Below are 17116 nucleotides of genomic sequence, written 5' to 3' on the forward strand. Positions count from 1 at the left end.
AGCTATCCAAAAGTACATCGGTTTGTTTACAAAGCGTGGTCCTCCAGCCACATATTAGATGGCTAGGGCCGGTCGTCAATGTGTTAAGATATGTCCACGCCTGTTTTTGCCTCATATACATGTAAGACCAGTATCAGTAATTAATGTACTTTGAAAATAATTATTGCCTGCTCTGTGTGAACATCAGATTATTGTCCCGGTGCCGAAATAGACGTTAGTGTGGTTAACCTTCTGTAGTGTGGCAGTGAAAGGGTTAACCCTTTGTTGCGTGGCAGTGAAAGGGTTAACCTTCTGTATTGTCGCAGTGAAAGGGTTAACCCTTTGGTAGTGTGGCAGTGAAAGGGTTAACCCTTTGGTAGTGTGGCAGTGAAAGGGTTACCCCTTTGGTAGTGTGGCAGTGAAAGGGTTAACCCTTTGGTAGTGTGGCAGTGAAAGGGTTAACCATTTGGTAGTGTGGCAGTGAAAGGGTTAACCATTTGGTAGTGTGGCAGTGAAAGGGTTAACCATTTGGTAGTGTGGCAGTGAAAGGGTTAACCCTTTGGTAGTGTGGCAGTGAAAGGGGTTAAAGAGCTCTCCAGTAGGACTACACCGGAGGAGCGGACTCACCCGGAGGTTGGTGATGGGCAGTGTTTCTCTGAAGCCTGGGTAGACCACGTGGATCAGGTCTTGTCTGTGTGAGGAGACGAAGGCGCGGTAGTTGGGCGCCAGGCCCATGGCCTTGGCCTGTTCGTAACACATCCTGTCCACCGAGTCCAGTCCCATCATGCTTCCTGTGTGCGGCTGGTTCAGAGCCACCAGGTTCAGCTGGAAACACAGAGCAACCAAGATCAACTCTCCTCGAAATCAAGTGGCTCAGAGATTTAGATCTCCTACGTTAGTGGCTCTCAAAATTGGGTCATTGGGAGGGGTTGCAGCCATAAAGATTAGATGACTCACCTGCGCTGCTGGCCAACTGAGACCGATGTTGCCACATGGCGGCCATCTTGCTACAGGGTAGCACGCCCACTCATAACATGAATCTATGTTAAGTCTAAGTCTATAGTGCATGTACTATTGAAATAACCATAGCTTGCTCAATTCTCAACCGTTTGGATTGTTAAAAAACATTAGAGATGTAGTTATCATACTGCATAGGCCTACCGGTACTTATAATGGACTTTCATATGAAAATAAAAAATAATTAAATACAAATTCTTCCAAGCAAGAATCATAGCCACGTTAATAACGTTTGTAATAAACCAAACCGTTTGTAAATCCGTCAAGATTTCAGTGAGTTGAGAGTATTTTAGTTTGTGCAGATAGCTCACCTTAAAGCAGCTACCATAATACGTACCAGAATAGTTCACTGTAGCAAGAGACTCCGCCTTGTGCCATCTAGTCTTTATATATATATCTATGGTTGCAGCTACTGTACCAACATGAAGAATAGAACACAGCAACATCATGGGAAATGTGCTTACCAGAGTCAGACAAGATAAATACCAATGTCTTCTCTGTGATTGGACTCACCCGGTCTCTTACTGAAGGTATCCGTGCCATTGTGTCCCCTCTTCCGTAATATGCAGGTAAAGGCTAAAAAACGGAATGTTACAACAGTTAAGATATTAGCATTACTGCATGTTAAATTTGAGTGAATTAAACATGATATAATAAAGACTTTTATTTATTTTTGGTGAAAATGCTTTACCTTTTGACTCACTCTGTCTCTAACTAAAGCCACCGCTTCCACAGTCTCCGCTCTCACGTGGTATGCAGGTACGGGCTGAAAATGGAATGTTACATTTTAAAATGAAATACATGTAGATGTTTCACATTATAGGGGAACAGTGGCTCGGGAGGTAGAGCAGTCGTCTGGTAATCCGGAGGTTCCCGGTTCGATTCCCGCTCCTCCTGGGCTGTGTGTCGAAGTGTCCTTTAGTAAAGATACTTAACCCCTTAACTGCTCCCGATGAGCAGGTTGGCACCTTGCACGGTGGCCTCCGCCGTCGGTGAGTGAATGTGTAAAATGTGAGGAACAAATTGTAAAGCAAAGCGCTATATAAATGCACCATTTACCATTTACATGACCACATGTTAATTCAAAGTGATATGAATTAAACATAATCAAATAATTACCTCATCTTGTGGAAGAATGTTATTGGGGAGATAGATCAGACTGCCAAGCTGTAGGGATAGACATAGTTTAGCTTTATTTAAATTCGAAAAACCATTGTTTACAATGATGTTGAGTACAAGTTAAACATACTGTACTGTTATACTTTCTGAAGTATACTTTGTATACTTTAGTATACTTATGATGTATTCAGAAAGTATACTAAAGTTGTGTTACATTTTAACCACTTATGTTAATACATTTTGTGTGTTAAGTTGTACTTAATATGTGCTTGAATATATTTAAATTATACTTTTGATGTATTTTACAATTTTTTGCTACTTTTGCTTAAATCTTTATTTTTGATTGTATACATTTACTAAAGTACAGCTTAGGTTTGGTGAACATCTCAGTTCTTTTTTATAATGACTATCATACACATGAAAGCACACAAGAAGTACATTGCAAGTATACTCTCAGAAAAGTACATATGGGTAGAAATATACTTTTAACATTAATATACTTTCGGTATGGAGGAATATACACATTTTTGACTTGGGAGCACAAGGCTGCAGACCTCTCTGCTTTCGAGAGAAGATACAGGCCACCCTTTAGGAACGTGGAACCATTTTGATCTAGTGTTTCTTAAGGTTCTTTCACGGGAAATGTTAGGAGTAGGTCCAGGCCTAGTCTACACGCACACGAGGTCCACGTGTTTTTGAAAATCTCTCCATCCACACAACGCAAAGATGCTCACGTGGAATGACCTGGAGGGGAGGCTGCAGGGAGCTCTCCATGGTCCTGATTGCGGAGAAAATACTCCGGTTTCAAACATATCTGTATATGTGTGGATGGGGCGATTAGTCATGATGCCAGCTTTTCCCATAAGCTCTGGTTTCATCTGTCTACACCAAAAATGGCATTTCTCAGATAAAACCTATAAATATACAAGACAAATTTTGTCCTCCTAATAGCCTTGAAGCAGCTACAGTAAGTACCAAGACTAATATGCATAAAACCTCTAAGAATAGCATACATAAATATCCTGTTCACATTTCGTAATATCCTGTTCACATTTTGTAATATCCTGTTCACATTTTGTAATATCTTGTTCACATTTTGTAATATCCTGTTCACATTTAGTAATATATTGTTCACATTTAGTAATATCCTGTTCACATTTAGTAATATATTGTTCACATTTTGTAATATCTTGTTCACATTTAGTAATATCCCGTTCACGTTTAGTAATATCCCGTTCACGTTTTGTAATATATTGTTCACATTTTGTTCAATCGTCATTTCTCAAAACGTGTAATAAAACAAGTGTATTTTCTAGAACCCCTGGTAAAGCAGTGAGAGGACTTGTAGTGAGACAAGATGAAAAACACTTGGCAAGCTTGTCGTCTCCATGTGGTGTAGCCACCCATCAGGGAGCTATCACGACGCAGGAAGACCTACAGCATGTTTATACCTCCCATCTATCATTCTTTTTTGCTCAGAAATCAAAACAACATCAATATAACGGTAGCCACCGGCCCCCAGACCAGACCGTACCTGTATCTCCTTCCATCCCTGAGGAACCTTGAGAAAGAGCGTGCCCGTCCCCGAGACGTAGGTGAGCGTTCCTTCGGTGTCCCGGAGCGTGTGCTGCATCATCGTCTCTCTGGTGGAGAATGTCCTCATCTGGAGGACGGAGACAGAGGGAGGACGAGACACACATTGCATCACTAGAAAACATACCTACTGTAAACAACAAATGATGAGAAGTAAACAAGCTGCTCATGTGAAATAATTAAGCTTTTGAATAATAACTCATTATTATTATGATGTACAGGAATGTAACTGCATGCCACAATTAAGCTGTTGGGAGCATTTTCCTGGCATGGTTTGGGTCCACTTTGTCCACTTACATTTACATTTAGTCATTTAGCTGACACTTATTTTTTTTTATCCACTTTTTCTCCCATTTTCTATATTTTCTCCCATCCCAATTTCGTATCATCCAATTCAACCCTCCCCTGTCATGAACGCTGTTTCTTGCCTCCCACAAGCCGGCTGCAATGTGGACTAAGTCATACATAGCACAAGTCCCCTCCGGTACTTGAGGTAACAGCAGTCGCATCTTTTCACCTGCGCAGCTCGATCTCTCAGTGGCGAGGAGTAACGCGTGGGAGGCTCACGCTGCCCACGACACTTCCTGATTCTACTGCGTAGGCGCACCAACCGACCTGTAGGAGTCGCTGTCCACAACGCCCGATCCCCACCCATCAGTTTCCCACCCCCTAATACGGCCAATGTGTATTAGTACGGACGACCAGCTAAACTGAAAGCAATGTGGAGCGCTGGGCTCGAACAGGCGAGCTCAGCGTCTCCGCATTCGTGATGAGCGCCTTGCCCACTACGCCACGTAGCCGCCCATGTCATTTAGCTGACACTTTTAGCCAAAGCGACATACAAATTGTGAACAATGCGATGAGATTCCAAACAGGTGTTCTTGCGTTGAGAATGGTGTCACTACTAGTAAAGTATACGTCTCGGCCTAAACATGCTCCTTCAACTCACAGCCGTGTTGGTTGCTGAAGGGCCCGGGGGCCCAGGAGGACCGGGGGGGCCAGCAATGGTCACACCTGTCACAACAACAACAACAACAACAACAACAACAACAACAACAACAACAACAGGTTAATCACTTTTCCTCTTCAATTTTACATTGCCTATTCTCAAAACAATATCATCTGGTAAGCATTCACGACAACGCCTGCAGTGGGAGTTTATTATGATGATTATTAGGGCCACCGTGTCTGATAAACAGCTTCATGACAGCACTATAGATAACATTCAGACACTAGATGGTGCTATATATAACATTCAGCCACTAGATGGTGCTATAGATAACATGCAGACACTAGATGTCGCACTAGAGCGCCAGTATGTCGTTTATCCAATCAGGTGCATTCCATGTGGGGGAAATGGGAAGTAGGGAGGGGATACATGCACGCAAACATGTAAACAACAACATTCATTTTGGACCCACAATGATATTTTTAATTATAAATTAATGAATCAATAGTCTTTGGGGGAGGAAGCAATGCACTAGAAGACATGCTAATGAAGACATGCTAGTGAAGACATGCTAGACTGAAGACATGATAGTGAAGACATGTTATTGTGCATTTTAAACACAAACATACTTAACATTTATTAAAAAATCTTTTTAAAGTTTTGCGGTAGAAATCTACTATTATAGAAAAATCCCAAACCACTTTCCACCAGGAGGGGCGGTGCCCTAGCGCCCTCTATGGACCAGCCGCCACTGACTGTACATATTAATAATATTAATACTATAACTCCGTACATACATCTGATTAGCACTATTACTCAGTAGTACTAATTTATATGTTTTATATCCAGTTTAATCACGTTTAATATTACTATTGTACTCTGGTTAGATTTATTTACGTTGTACTGTACTTGACAATACATTGCTGTATAAACGGGGGGGGGGGGGGCATACCTGAGCCGTATCTGGAAGGTGCCCCTGGGGGGCCGGGTGGTCCAGGGGGCCCGACGGGGCCAGATCTGCCGTACCCTGGGACTCCTGGAGAACCGGGCACCCCGGGATGACCGGGCGATCCCATCACCGACTCACCTTTAGGTCCCTGGAACATAATCCATCAAGTGATGTGAAGTTACATATGTCATCAAACGTGATATTTACTGTAGATGATTCACAACATGTGAAACAAGTCGCCCCTATGACAACATAGAGTGGGACACTATGTTTATTATTCACTACGTTTTGACATAGACACAATCACTTATCAATTTTCAATTTTGATCCCTTTATTTAAGAAGTAAACTCTACACCGCCAGCACCACTGTTGTCAGCAGTCAGCAAAGAAGAGTATAACATCAGTTCAATGAAATGTAGATACCATCTAACCATGACCTGTCTAGTTCACATATATGCTTACCACTTGTATCTATTGCTATGTCCGCCCATTACAACCACGCAAGCTGTCTAACGCCTGTCCCGTCTCCCTGTCTCCCTGTGAGTTGCTGTCCCGGAGTGATGACCGGAGTGTCGGACGTCCCGTGATGAAGACCGGGAGGATGCGACCCTCTCTGCATGCCCTCCTGTCTCCCTGTCTCCGGCTGTCTCGTAGTGATGACCGGAGTGCTGGACGTCCCGCGATGATGACGGGGAGGTTGCGACCCTCTCTGCGCCGCCCCCTATCTCCCTGTCTCCGGCTGTCTCGGAGCGATGACCGGAGTGTTGAACGTCCCGTGATTAAGATGGGGAGGACGCGACCCTCTTTGCGCCGCCCCTGTGCCTCAAATAGATCCGCTATCAGCTCTATCTTTAATCTTTCATAATGTTCAGTTGCTATCGCTATCAGCGATATCTTTAATTTTTCAAAATGTTCAGTTGCTATTGCATGCACTCATCTGTGTTTCACTACACACATGAGTGCATGCTTACCAACTGTCCGTCTGCAACACTACACTATCACCGACATCTAAGAATGGCCCTTCTAAGGTTTCTCTCCTCCACACTGCCTGTGGTGCATTTTTCCCTATTGTTAGGTTTTAGTACGTTTTTCCTTACCTTCGCGTGGGGTATGTCTGGGAGTGTTGCATTCATTAATTTATTTTGCATTTATTTAAAATTTGTTGGAACTTATTGTGTTCTTGTTTTGTTCTTGACTTATTGTTATGTTTCTTCTTGACTTGTTTAAAGAAGACATGTCCGGCCCATGGGGACATTAACGTGTGTTGTCGGGCCTTACAAATAAATTTGATTTGATTTGATTTAGTTACCTTACAAATCAAATCAAATGGGCAGCACTATAGGGAGGTGTAGTGGTTAGGGCTGGGCGATAAAACGATAACGATAAATATCGCGATAAATTATTTCCTCGAAATAAACATGAAACGTGGTCGCAAAGTTTCCATATATCGATTTTCCAAGTTTGGCTCCGTTCAGCCTCGGCTCACGTTACGTGATGACGTCCTTACGCACCACAGCTCAGGACTCAAGGCTGCTAGGATACTTAGCTTGCACGGCGCTATTTAATATATTTACGTGCCGAGTATGTGTGTGGCGTGAATTCTGATGCCACGGTTATAGTAGTGTGTGATATACGGTGGACGTCGTTGCAATGTATTGTGGCGGAACAGAGTATTTTAGGGATATTTACTAGTACATTGTCATGGAATACACAGTACTGCTCGCTCTGGCTAACTGCTAACGTGCGCGGACTGATGACGACATCAACTCGAGACATTCACAGCAGAAAAACAAGTCTATTAATAGCCCGTCCATCTGCGCCGGGCATAAAAAGTTAATTAAACTTGACAGACATTATATCGACGATAATTATCGATATCGAGTTATATGAAAATAATTTTATAATTTTATCGCGATAACGTTTTTGGTCATATCGCCCAGCCCTAGTAGTGGTTACGTCATTGGTGTTTCCCGTGCGGTCCACCCTCCTTGAAATGGCCATGTATTTCCAATGGACACATTTCTAAATCGTCTCGTTTAAAACAAACATGCGTTCCTTTGGAGGGTACTTTGTGCACATCCTCAGAGATTAAAGCTAGGCGTCAGCTAGATGCAATGAAGCAAGGTCAACACCGGGGGCAGTGTTGTGGATGTGACACTGACTGGCAGGTCAGCAGCAGACTGAACAAACTGGAACTACGATGGCAATGTTGGAAAATCTTTAAGATAAACAAATTCTCCGCAATTACTGCCGTTTGTTTGTATGACGTCTCCACACTGCTCAAAATTGATTAAGGATTTTCTTCTGCCATGATCTCAACATTAGTAATATAGTAACCTCCTTTGAGTGTCGCCATGTTTATGTTTATGTTGCAAATACGGATGGTATCGGCCAGGGGGGAAGATTCACCTGATCTGCCCCCTAGTGGATACTTTTCAATCCTCCAGGTACACGCAAAATACGCAGGCAAGTATGTGAACAATGACGCTCACTGCACAGCCGCTTGTCAACTCGTACACATGGTTAAAAGCAAGGATACCAAGACCCTTGGTTGGGATGATTGTGGTAACCATGGCAACATGACTTACCACTGGCCCAGGTCTCCCAGGTATACCAGGTCGCTCCGGCATCCCAGCCTCCCCTTTCTCCCCCTTCTCTCCTCTCACACCCTTATCACCACTATCTCCCTGTAGACACAAAAACACAAAGCATGGGCAAAATGACACAGCAAACCAACGATTATTGAATCATTATGATGTTATTAAAAATAAATAAATAAGCAATGACTAAGTTTTAGTTAATACATCACACTTGTGTTTAAAACTTACCAAATCTCCTCTGGTGAAAAGTTTATCTACAGAGAAGAGAAATCGATTCACTTAGAAACACATAAAAAAGAAATGTGACATAATAAATGAGTTGTGTTGCTTTCACTTTTAATTAAATTTTTTTATTTAAGTGAATGTAGTCCTTGACGATTGGCTGAACTTTTCTGCTCACATTGCCGCAACAACCAGAAACTGCAGATTCCTCCTGAGCAACGTCAGAAGGATCCGCCCCTTCCTGACAAAAGAAGCCACTCAACTCCTTGTCCAGTCAACAGTCATGTCTTGCCTCGACCATTTCAATGCACCGCTCGCTGGCCTTCTGACCACCGCCACCAAGCCCCTTCAACTCATTCAGAACACAGCCGCCCGTCTGATCTCCAACCTACCAAAGTCAGCCCATGTCACCCCACTTCTTAGGGACTTGCACTAGCTCCCCATCGCCGCATGAATCCGCTTCAAGGTCCTTGACCTGGCATATTGCGCAGCGAAGGGAACGTCTCCCGCCTACCTCTGGTCAATGGTCTCTAACTACACACCCTCAAGGCCCCTACGCTCTGCATCTTCTGGCCGTCTCAGACCCACTCCTATCCGAGCTCCGGGAGGGTCATCAAAGAGAAGCCGCCTATTCTCTGTCCTCGCTCCACAATGGTGGAATGAACTTCCCACCACAGTTAGGACAGCCGAAACCCGACCAATCTTTCGCCATCGACTAAAAACACACTTCTTAAATCAATATATGAAATTCTGAAAAAAAGAAATCATAAAAAACCCACTAACCTTCTTACTGTCTTCTATTATCATGCACTCTTCCTACTATAGTAATGTGTCTATACTACTATGCACTCAACACTGCAGCACCCAAGATTCAACACTGTTTGATGAACATTGTTACTCAGCTGAAAGAGTTGTACCCTTCCTGCTGACTTTTCGTACAGAACTTGTAAGTCGCTTTGGATAAAAGCGTCAGCTAAATGACAAAATGTAAATGTTGATGCTGCAAAATGCAAAATAGCCTCCATGATTTTTGGAACAACACGGATGGGGGTCGCACACAGACCACGTTGCGATGATCACCCTGACCACGAGAACTACGAAAGCACCTGACAGCTTGCAGAGACCGTGAGCACCGTGCACACAGTGGGGACTGCAAACTTAGCATGAAACATGCTAAAGGGCCAACTCACTTTGTGGAGCAGGCAGTCCTGGGAGACCTCTATCTCCTTTGTCTCCCTTCAGGTCAGGCTGACAGTTCCCTTCATGGACGACAAGTCAAGCTTAGTTAGTCATATACAATGCAGTATGTTGAAAGGGAATTTGTCTTAAAACGTGACACTGCAAATGTCACAAAAAAGAAAAGTTCACACATACCATTTGTGATGGTTCCGTTACTGTTAATCTGGGCAAAAAAAGAGTAAACATGTCAGCAGGTTGGTCTGGTTTGAATTAGTGTTAGTAAAGTGTAAATAAAACATTAGTAACTGGTAAATATAACATTAGTAAAATGTAAATATATTAGTTAAAGGTCCTATAGAAAAATATAATAAATATAATATAATATATAATAAATATAATAATAAAAAAAATAAGAATCTGACATTGGGAGCTTAAAGGTTGATGATTTTGTGCAGGAGTGAGATGGAACATATTAACCACTTAAGCATCGGACGGCCGGACGGCGTACACGCACGTCGCGGCACTTTGCCGTAGTCTGTCACATCCAGGCTGAAAAATGCAGCCCGGAGCCAACAGACGAGAGCAAAGCAACGCGATGCACAGGCATGGTGTACCGTATACGGTACGCCGAACGTTAAGAGGTAAGTTGTACGCATTTGAATTGATTAACAATTTGTCTTGTTGTCTTGTTGTTATTGTTATGAATGTATATGCGGTGTGATTGTATATGCTTTTAAAAACAATTCAATGTCCTACGAGGGAGCTTGATTGGTGATCAGAAATACTGGATTAATAAAAATGCTAAACCTTCTCCTTGACAACATCACTGAATTACGAAGACATACAGTTTTATGAGACAATTATCTGCTAACGATTTACATCAACTGGTCGTTCACAACAACACATGCATTACTACATCTACTAATGTATTCTGCTTGATAAAAAAACATGTGTCATCATAACACATTCATAAGAGAGGTGTAGTGTGACCCAACGTTCCTTTGTGATTTAATGATAATTATGATGATAGGTGGGCATGCACCAAGTGGCCAGAGTATGTATGTCTACATATAAAATATGTAAATAAAGAACTTATTGACCACAGGAAAATATTTACATAATGTACGTTATGTTATAGCCCAGTGCTTCCCAATCCTCTCCTCGAAGCACCCCAGCCATTCCATGTATTTGTTCAGTTCCCCCACCAGCACACCTGATTCAACTTAACAAGCCCTTTATTAGTTGAATCAGGTGTGCTGGTGGTGGAATTTAACAAATACATGGAACGGCTGGGGTGCCTCAATGAGAGGTTTGGGAACCACTGTTATAGCCACAAGTCATATCTTTTATTGTATATATATTGTATCGAAAATGTAACGTGTGTACGTACTTGACAAGGAAAAGGTAGGAAACCACCGGCCTGGTCTACACTACCACTCACTGACTCATGGATGTGTTGTGAGCGTCCAGTTGAAGTAAGTCGTTATTCTACAGTATTTAAATCTACCTTGAGACGCCATTTGAGGGGGTAGCACCTCATCCTGGTTGAAGAGACATGCAGCATGCATAGATAGATAGATAGATAGATAGATAGATAGATAGATAGATAGATAGATAGATAGATAGATAGATAGATAGATAGATAGATAGATAGATAGATAGATAGATAGATAGATAGATAGATAGATAGATAGATAGATAGATAGATAGATAGATAGATAGATAGATAGATAGATAGATAGAGATAGAGATAGAGAGAGATAATATAAATGAGAGATAATAAAATGAGAAGTGATCCATGCAGGCAACCAGGGGTCAGGGTTCAGCAGATAGTGACTCACAGACTTCTTGCAGTATGGTCTGGGAGGAATGGGGAAGACTGTCTGTCAGAGAACACAGGAGGCAGAGGAGAGAGTGAGCATATACACAATGAGAGAGAGAGAGAGAGAGAGAGAGAGAGAGAGAGAGAGAGAGAGAGAGAGAGAGAGAGAGAGAGAGAGAGAGAGAGAGAGAGAGAGAGAGAGAGAGAGAGACAGACAGACAGACAGACAGACAGACAGACAGACAGACAGACAGACAGACAGACAGACAGACAGACAGACAGACAGACAGACAGACAGACAGACAGACAGACAGACAGACAGACAGACAGACAGACAGACATACAGGTGTACTTACTCCTTTAGGGCAGTTGAACATCCCAGGACGTCCTGGGGGTCCTGGTGGTCCAGGGGGTCCCTGAGAGGAGAGAGAGACAACGGTTTTTATTTTATTTATTTATTTATTTCAATTCCACCATTATTTAACATACAAGAACACAAAATAACACGACTAGGAGAGTGGATGCAGAAGAAAGGAGGGTCACACACACACACACACACACGCGCACACACACACACACACACACACACACACACACACACACACACACACACACACACACACACACACACACACACACACACACACACACACACACACACACACACACACACACACACACACACACACACACACTCCGTTCCCCTTGGACCCCCTGTTTGCGGTGTTGCCCGTCGGCAGCGTTCTGGTGAGTCTGTACGAGACCAGACTCCGAACTTTCGTTTTCATTCATGGACTCAAGAAGAATCTCCTGTGTACTTTTTGTTCGCCCTTTAACACTTTGGATGCCACACCCGAGATTTCTCGGGTTTACCCCCCGACCGTTGAATGCCCATCGTTTATTTTTTTATTTATTTTTTATTAGCGTTCTGAAAGCATATTGCATCAAGCGAGCCTACCGTTGGATATCCAAGCGCTCAGATGTGAAAAAAGCGCCCCCTATCGTCTCCCAGATGGTAAATCACCCTTTTGGAGTGGACTCAATGAAAGTGAATGGGAGAACGGATTTCTGACTCCACATTTCACTTCTCACTGATGTAACCGGGGTCTACCAGAGTTCATTCTGGAACCTTGGTGCCACGGCGAATATGTGTTCTACTGTACACACGATGGATCAATACAATTATCGATTTTTTCGAATGGCGATCGGAAATTGGAATAAACCATTTGGATACCATCTGATGTCAGGTAAGGAATCTATGTTATCAGTCTTAGGATAATCAGACTAGTTTTCACGGAGATATAAGCGTTTCCACTATATGTGATATTGCTGTTTCACTGTAAAAGCCATCAGGAAATAAGAGCAGCGATGATCAGCGCGCGGCACGAGCATGCGTGCGCACACATATCCTATCGATCATCTAGCGTTTATTTGAAAACGATTCATAAATAGACAAATGACAACGTTCTGGAATATTCCAGTAAAAGACGATTATCATAATAGGGTTGTTTTTTCCGCGAAAACGAGTGATTTTCAAAATGCTATCAAACGGAAATGAAGCGATAAAAAAACAATCTGCCTTGACAATGTTGACTGGAAAATGAGTCTTTGATAAGCGACGGGCAGATTAGACACATAGCCATAATTTAAAACATAGATTAGGCGATATTAAGTTAACATTGGAGTGGGTTTGGGCATCAAGGGGGTAAAAAGGAAAACATGGCGTGGCATCCAAAGTGTTAAAGGGACAGCGCTGCATTTTTGTTGTTTCTTGGACTCTAGTGTATTTCACCCTTAAAGGGTCAGTGCTGCCTTTTTTCCCTGTGCAATAAATTATGCCTTGTCTTTTGGCTAACTCTCATACCTGTCTTGTGTTGTGCTATTGGGGTCGCATACAAATCCTTAACACAGATAGCTCTATTCCTAATGTTCTACACCTGGCGAGCATCCTGTTTCACTGGTAGAACTCTGTTTGATGGATAGAGGGCGCTGTTTCCCCCACAGCTTTTAAATTCTAATTAAACTCATGAATGGGACTCACCGCTAGGTCTGCTGAGTCACCCTTAACTCCTTTCAGCCCCGTTTGGCCAGAACGACCCTACAGAGAGAGAGAGAGAGAGAGAGAGAGAGAGAGAGAGAGAGAGAGAGAGAGAGAGAGAGAGAGAGAGAGAGAGAGAGAGAGAGAGAGAGAGAGAGAGAGAGAGAGAGAGAGAGAAATATCATCTTTCGTGGAAACATCAATTACAATATAGTTGATCAATATAAAACTATATCATTTCTATGGTCAATTAATTTACCAAACATTTATATAATATTCCACTACAGAAATACTATGGTGAATCACATCTATGGTGTCAACAACACAGGGTTTTACTATAGGCCTATACCGCCAGATACAACTGTATAACCATTTGTTGCTATAAATGGTTTGATTATTATGACAAGAGTGTTCCTGACTGAATTACTGTAGTTCATTTTCGTACAAGAATGTCCTTTTTTATTGATACAGGGTGAGTCTGTTTTGACTCCCGCCATATCTTGTGAGAAGTTGGATTCCCCGCTGGCATCCCGAATTTCCCCAAGGGGATCAATAAAGGAATATATTATCTTATCTTGTCTTATTGAGTTTACTGTATGACCTATTCCTTGATAAATACAGTGTAGAGCTTACAGGGCGACCAGGAAAGCCAAATTCTCCCTTCAGTCCGGACGGTCCCATAGGGCCCTGGTGATGGGAACAAGAACAACAAGACACAGACATTATTTTCCTTAACGATTCACGGAGACGACATTAAGGCATGGCAACCTTCTTTGATTTGACCTATTTGTCAATGCAACAGACCTTTGTGGTGGGTGGGTTTGGGCAGGGGTCGATTTGATTGGTTTTATTGACACTGTAAAGTGCCCAACCATTTACATTTTGTATAAATATGAGGGAGGGGGCAGCGTACTGAAAATCATTGGGTCAGACTAAATGTGAGTCGGCATGGTTTGTTAAGGAGCTCACGATTTGACAGAAAATGTCAAAATGTTGCGCAATTCAGAAATAGGTCGAAATGGAGATATTGGCAATTTTGAGTGCTTTGAAATGTTCTCTATCTGTCTCCTTATTTGCAAAACTTAATACGATTTGTAAATGTGAATTATTGTTAGATAGTGCGGCTGTATTATTTCCCACGCTGTCGGAGGGTAGTGTCGGAGACGGGCAGAAATTACAGCTGGCACCAAATCCATTCTGAGACAATGGACCCAGTACTTTAACACTTTAAGGACCAGCCACGAGTTTATACGTGTTACGGTGCCATGCGTTGTGGACCAGAGCCACGAGTTAACTTGTGGCGAGTTGTTATTGTTTTATTCCATATTAATAACGCTATTAACGTCCCCGATCGACTTGCAGGACCTACCCGCATATTTGATTTTCGAAACATGCAATACCGGCCAGATCCGCTTAGGGGCGCCATCGCTCCACTGCAGTATCATTGAGGGCGATTGAAAAAAATTATAATTTTACTGTCTGTGGGCGTTTCATATGAGCCTCGATCCCAGCCAAACATACTTCATCTTTGATCACGTTACCGAACGCAGATTTCAGCCTGGAATAATGGGATTTATGATCAGCCAATGGACATATCGATCTACCAGATTCCGATGACTAATGACGAAATGCTGCCGGCGATCACATGGGCTGACGGTAGGATACTATTCCCCGAAATTACAGCTGGATTGGACATTGTTTTAAAATGCAACTTGATCGATCAGTGAAAATGGCTACTTGAACGCACACTGTATTGCTAATCAATAATAGTAATCGGCGTCCCCCGCCGCCCCCATTTCATCCATAGATGCTCTGTAATAGTTTGGATGCTACGCAGTTTGTTTTATTTCATTCGTATATATATACAGGAGAAATGGCGTTTGATATGCCATGGTATTTTTTGTGAATTATGTGAATATGTACTGTTGGACTGTGGTGATTCCATGTACGGATAAATAAAATGATGATGATGATGATGATATAACGTGACTAGCCTTTAGCCTATTATCTAGCTCCCCAGAAAAAAGACGAGGCGAAAACTGTGATAAACCTTATATTCACGGCGCTATAAAATGACAACCAACCGATGGATTTTTATTTTCTTTAAGCCATTATGAAGGCACGGTTTATGCACTCAAGTGACAATGAGAATGGACAGATAGCAATACTATAAAGTATATATATAGCTGTTAGAAAGTACATCGGTTTGTTGACAACGCTCGGTCCTCTGGACTATAAATTGCCGCAGGACTTTGGTCGCCAACGTGTTAACATACACTAAAAATGGCATTTCTTTGGTGACTTGAAGACTTACCATATCTCCAGGAGGTCCAGCCACGCCACTGTCTCCCTGCCAAAATAAAATCACAAACCGGTCTCAGTTAGGAAGTCTCAACCTCTTAAGTGGTCCTCACACGGCTGGCGATTTTTCCCAGGCGACGATTTTTTAAGTGAGGCGACCGACAGAATTCTATCGCCTCCATTGTTATGAATGAGATAGCCCACACGGCAGGAGATTTTGAAGCGACGGTCGCGCAGCTATTTCTGTCGCCTGGCAAAAAATCACCTCAATCCTATTTTTTGAGGCAACGCCAGGCGACACAGTAGAAGTAGTACAGAAATTCTACTGGTGTATCATTTGTACACCATTAATTTATCAATACATTCATTGATCAATAACCTACGTATTATTACCATGCTACTTATGTTCATTATTATTAACAGGAACAATTTAAATAAATAACGTTAGTTGGAGAAGCTATAGTGGCCGCTTGTCATTAACTAATAAATGAACAATGCGCCACGATGCACCTACTAGTGTTTTTATACTCGGGTAACAAAAGAAGTTGTGTATGTTGACAGAGTTTAATGTCCAGGCTGCAGCTGATGTAGTTTATAAGGTTTATTGTCCAAAGAAATTATGGTTGAGAACAAAACAGTTTGCGTCTTCAGTGAAAAAACATCCTCTCAGCTACAAAACATTACTTGTCCAATCGGTGGTAATGAACGTATTGTAGCGATCAGGCATGCAGTAATGTCAGGAAGAATGAGGAGAGGTTGTATTCGTATAGGTGGTTTAATTCCAGCTCAATATGGGTTTTACAGGTTAATATTCCCTCGCAATGCACAACACAGCTACCTGCTAACTAATACGCAACCTAACGTCCGGTCCCGGCGGTCCGTCCTCCTATATCTCCCGGGGGGAAACACCCCCAGCTAACTTAGACAGAGCGACAGACGGTCGCCTCTGGTGTGGGGGGCCAAGCGATTGTCATTGAGCGACAGACGATTGCATCGCCAGGCGACGTCGGTCGCTCGCCGTGTGCGGACCACTTTAAGCCTGACGGGTCCGGTACCGGACCCAAAATGACATCACTTCATAAATCAATGTCTACAGACTGTATGAATATAAGTAGTGTTTTTGCCCCCAAATGTATCCAAGAGTAAATACCCTAACCATGTCACAACAGCAGTCATAGTGTATATTTTCAACAATACGTTTGTTTACCAATAGTCTAAAGTGTTATTAGTGAGATTTTAGTTTATGGAATGTCTTCATAATTTAGCGAATATCCGCCATTGTAGTCATATGAGGAGAGGGCATCCAGAGCTCTCAATGAGCGTTGAAATAAAAAAAAACTACATTAC

The 17116-nt window shown here is 42.5% G+C and overlaps 1 protein-coding gene across 1 annotated transcript in view; it reads right to left on the reverse strand.

The window, feature by feature from the left end:
* LOC311237960 (uncharacterized protein) overlaps positions 1-17116 on the reverse strand; it is a gene marked incomplete at its 5' end in the record, with an annotated part of 101405 nt that overhangs the window by 7449 nt on the left and 76840 nt on the right. The window contains 16 exons of the mRNA XM_084325934.1: positions 607-804; positions 1510-1572; positions 1688-1762; positions 2116-2163; positions 3650-3778; positions 4658-4722; positions 5610-5754; positions 8196-8294; positions 8436-8461; positions 9620-9688; positions 9804-9831; positions 11450-11491; positions 11787-11846; positions 13472-13528; positions 14102-14155; positions 15783-15818. Of these exons, the coding sequence (XP_084182060.1) occupies positions 607-804; positions 1510-1572; positions 1688-1762; positions 2116-2163; positions 3650-3778; positions 4658-4722; positions 5610-5754; positions 8196-8294; positions 8436-8461; positions 9620-9688; positions 9804-9831; positions 11450-11491; positions 11787-11846; positions 13472-13528; positions 14102-14155; positions 15783-15818 (1194 nt within the window). The remainder of the gene's footprint in view (positions 1-606; positions 805-1509; positions 1573-1687; positions 1763-2115; positions 2164-3649; positions 3779-4657; positions 4723-5609; positions 5755-8195; positions 8295-8435; positions 8462-9619; positions 9689-9803; positions 9832-11449; positions 11492-11786; positions 11847-13471; positions 13529-14101; positions 14156-15782; positions 15819-17116) is intronic.

Source organism: Notolepis coatsorum, assembly GCF_963971535.1.
Source record: "Notolepis coatsorum genome assembly, chromosome: 12".
Taxonomy (NCBI): Eukaryota; Metazoa; Chordata; class Actinopteri; order Aulopiformes; family Paralepididae; genus Notolepis; species Notolepis coatsorum.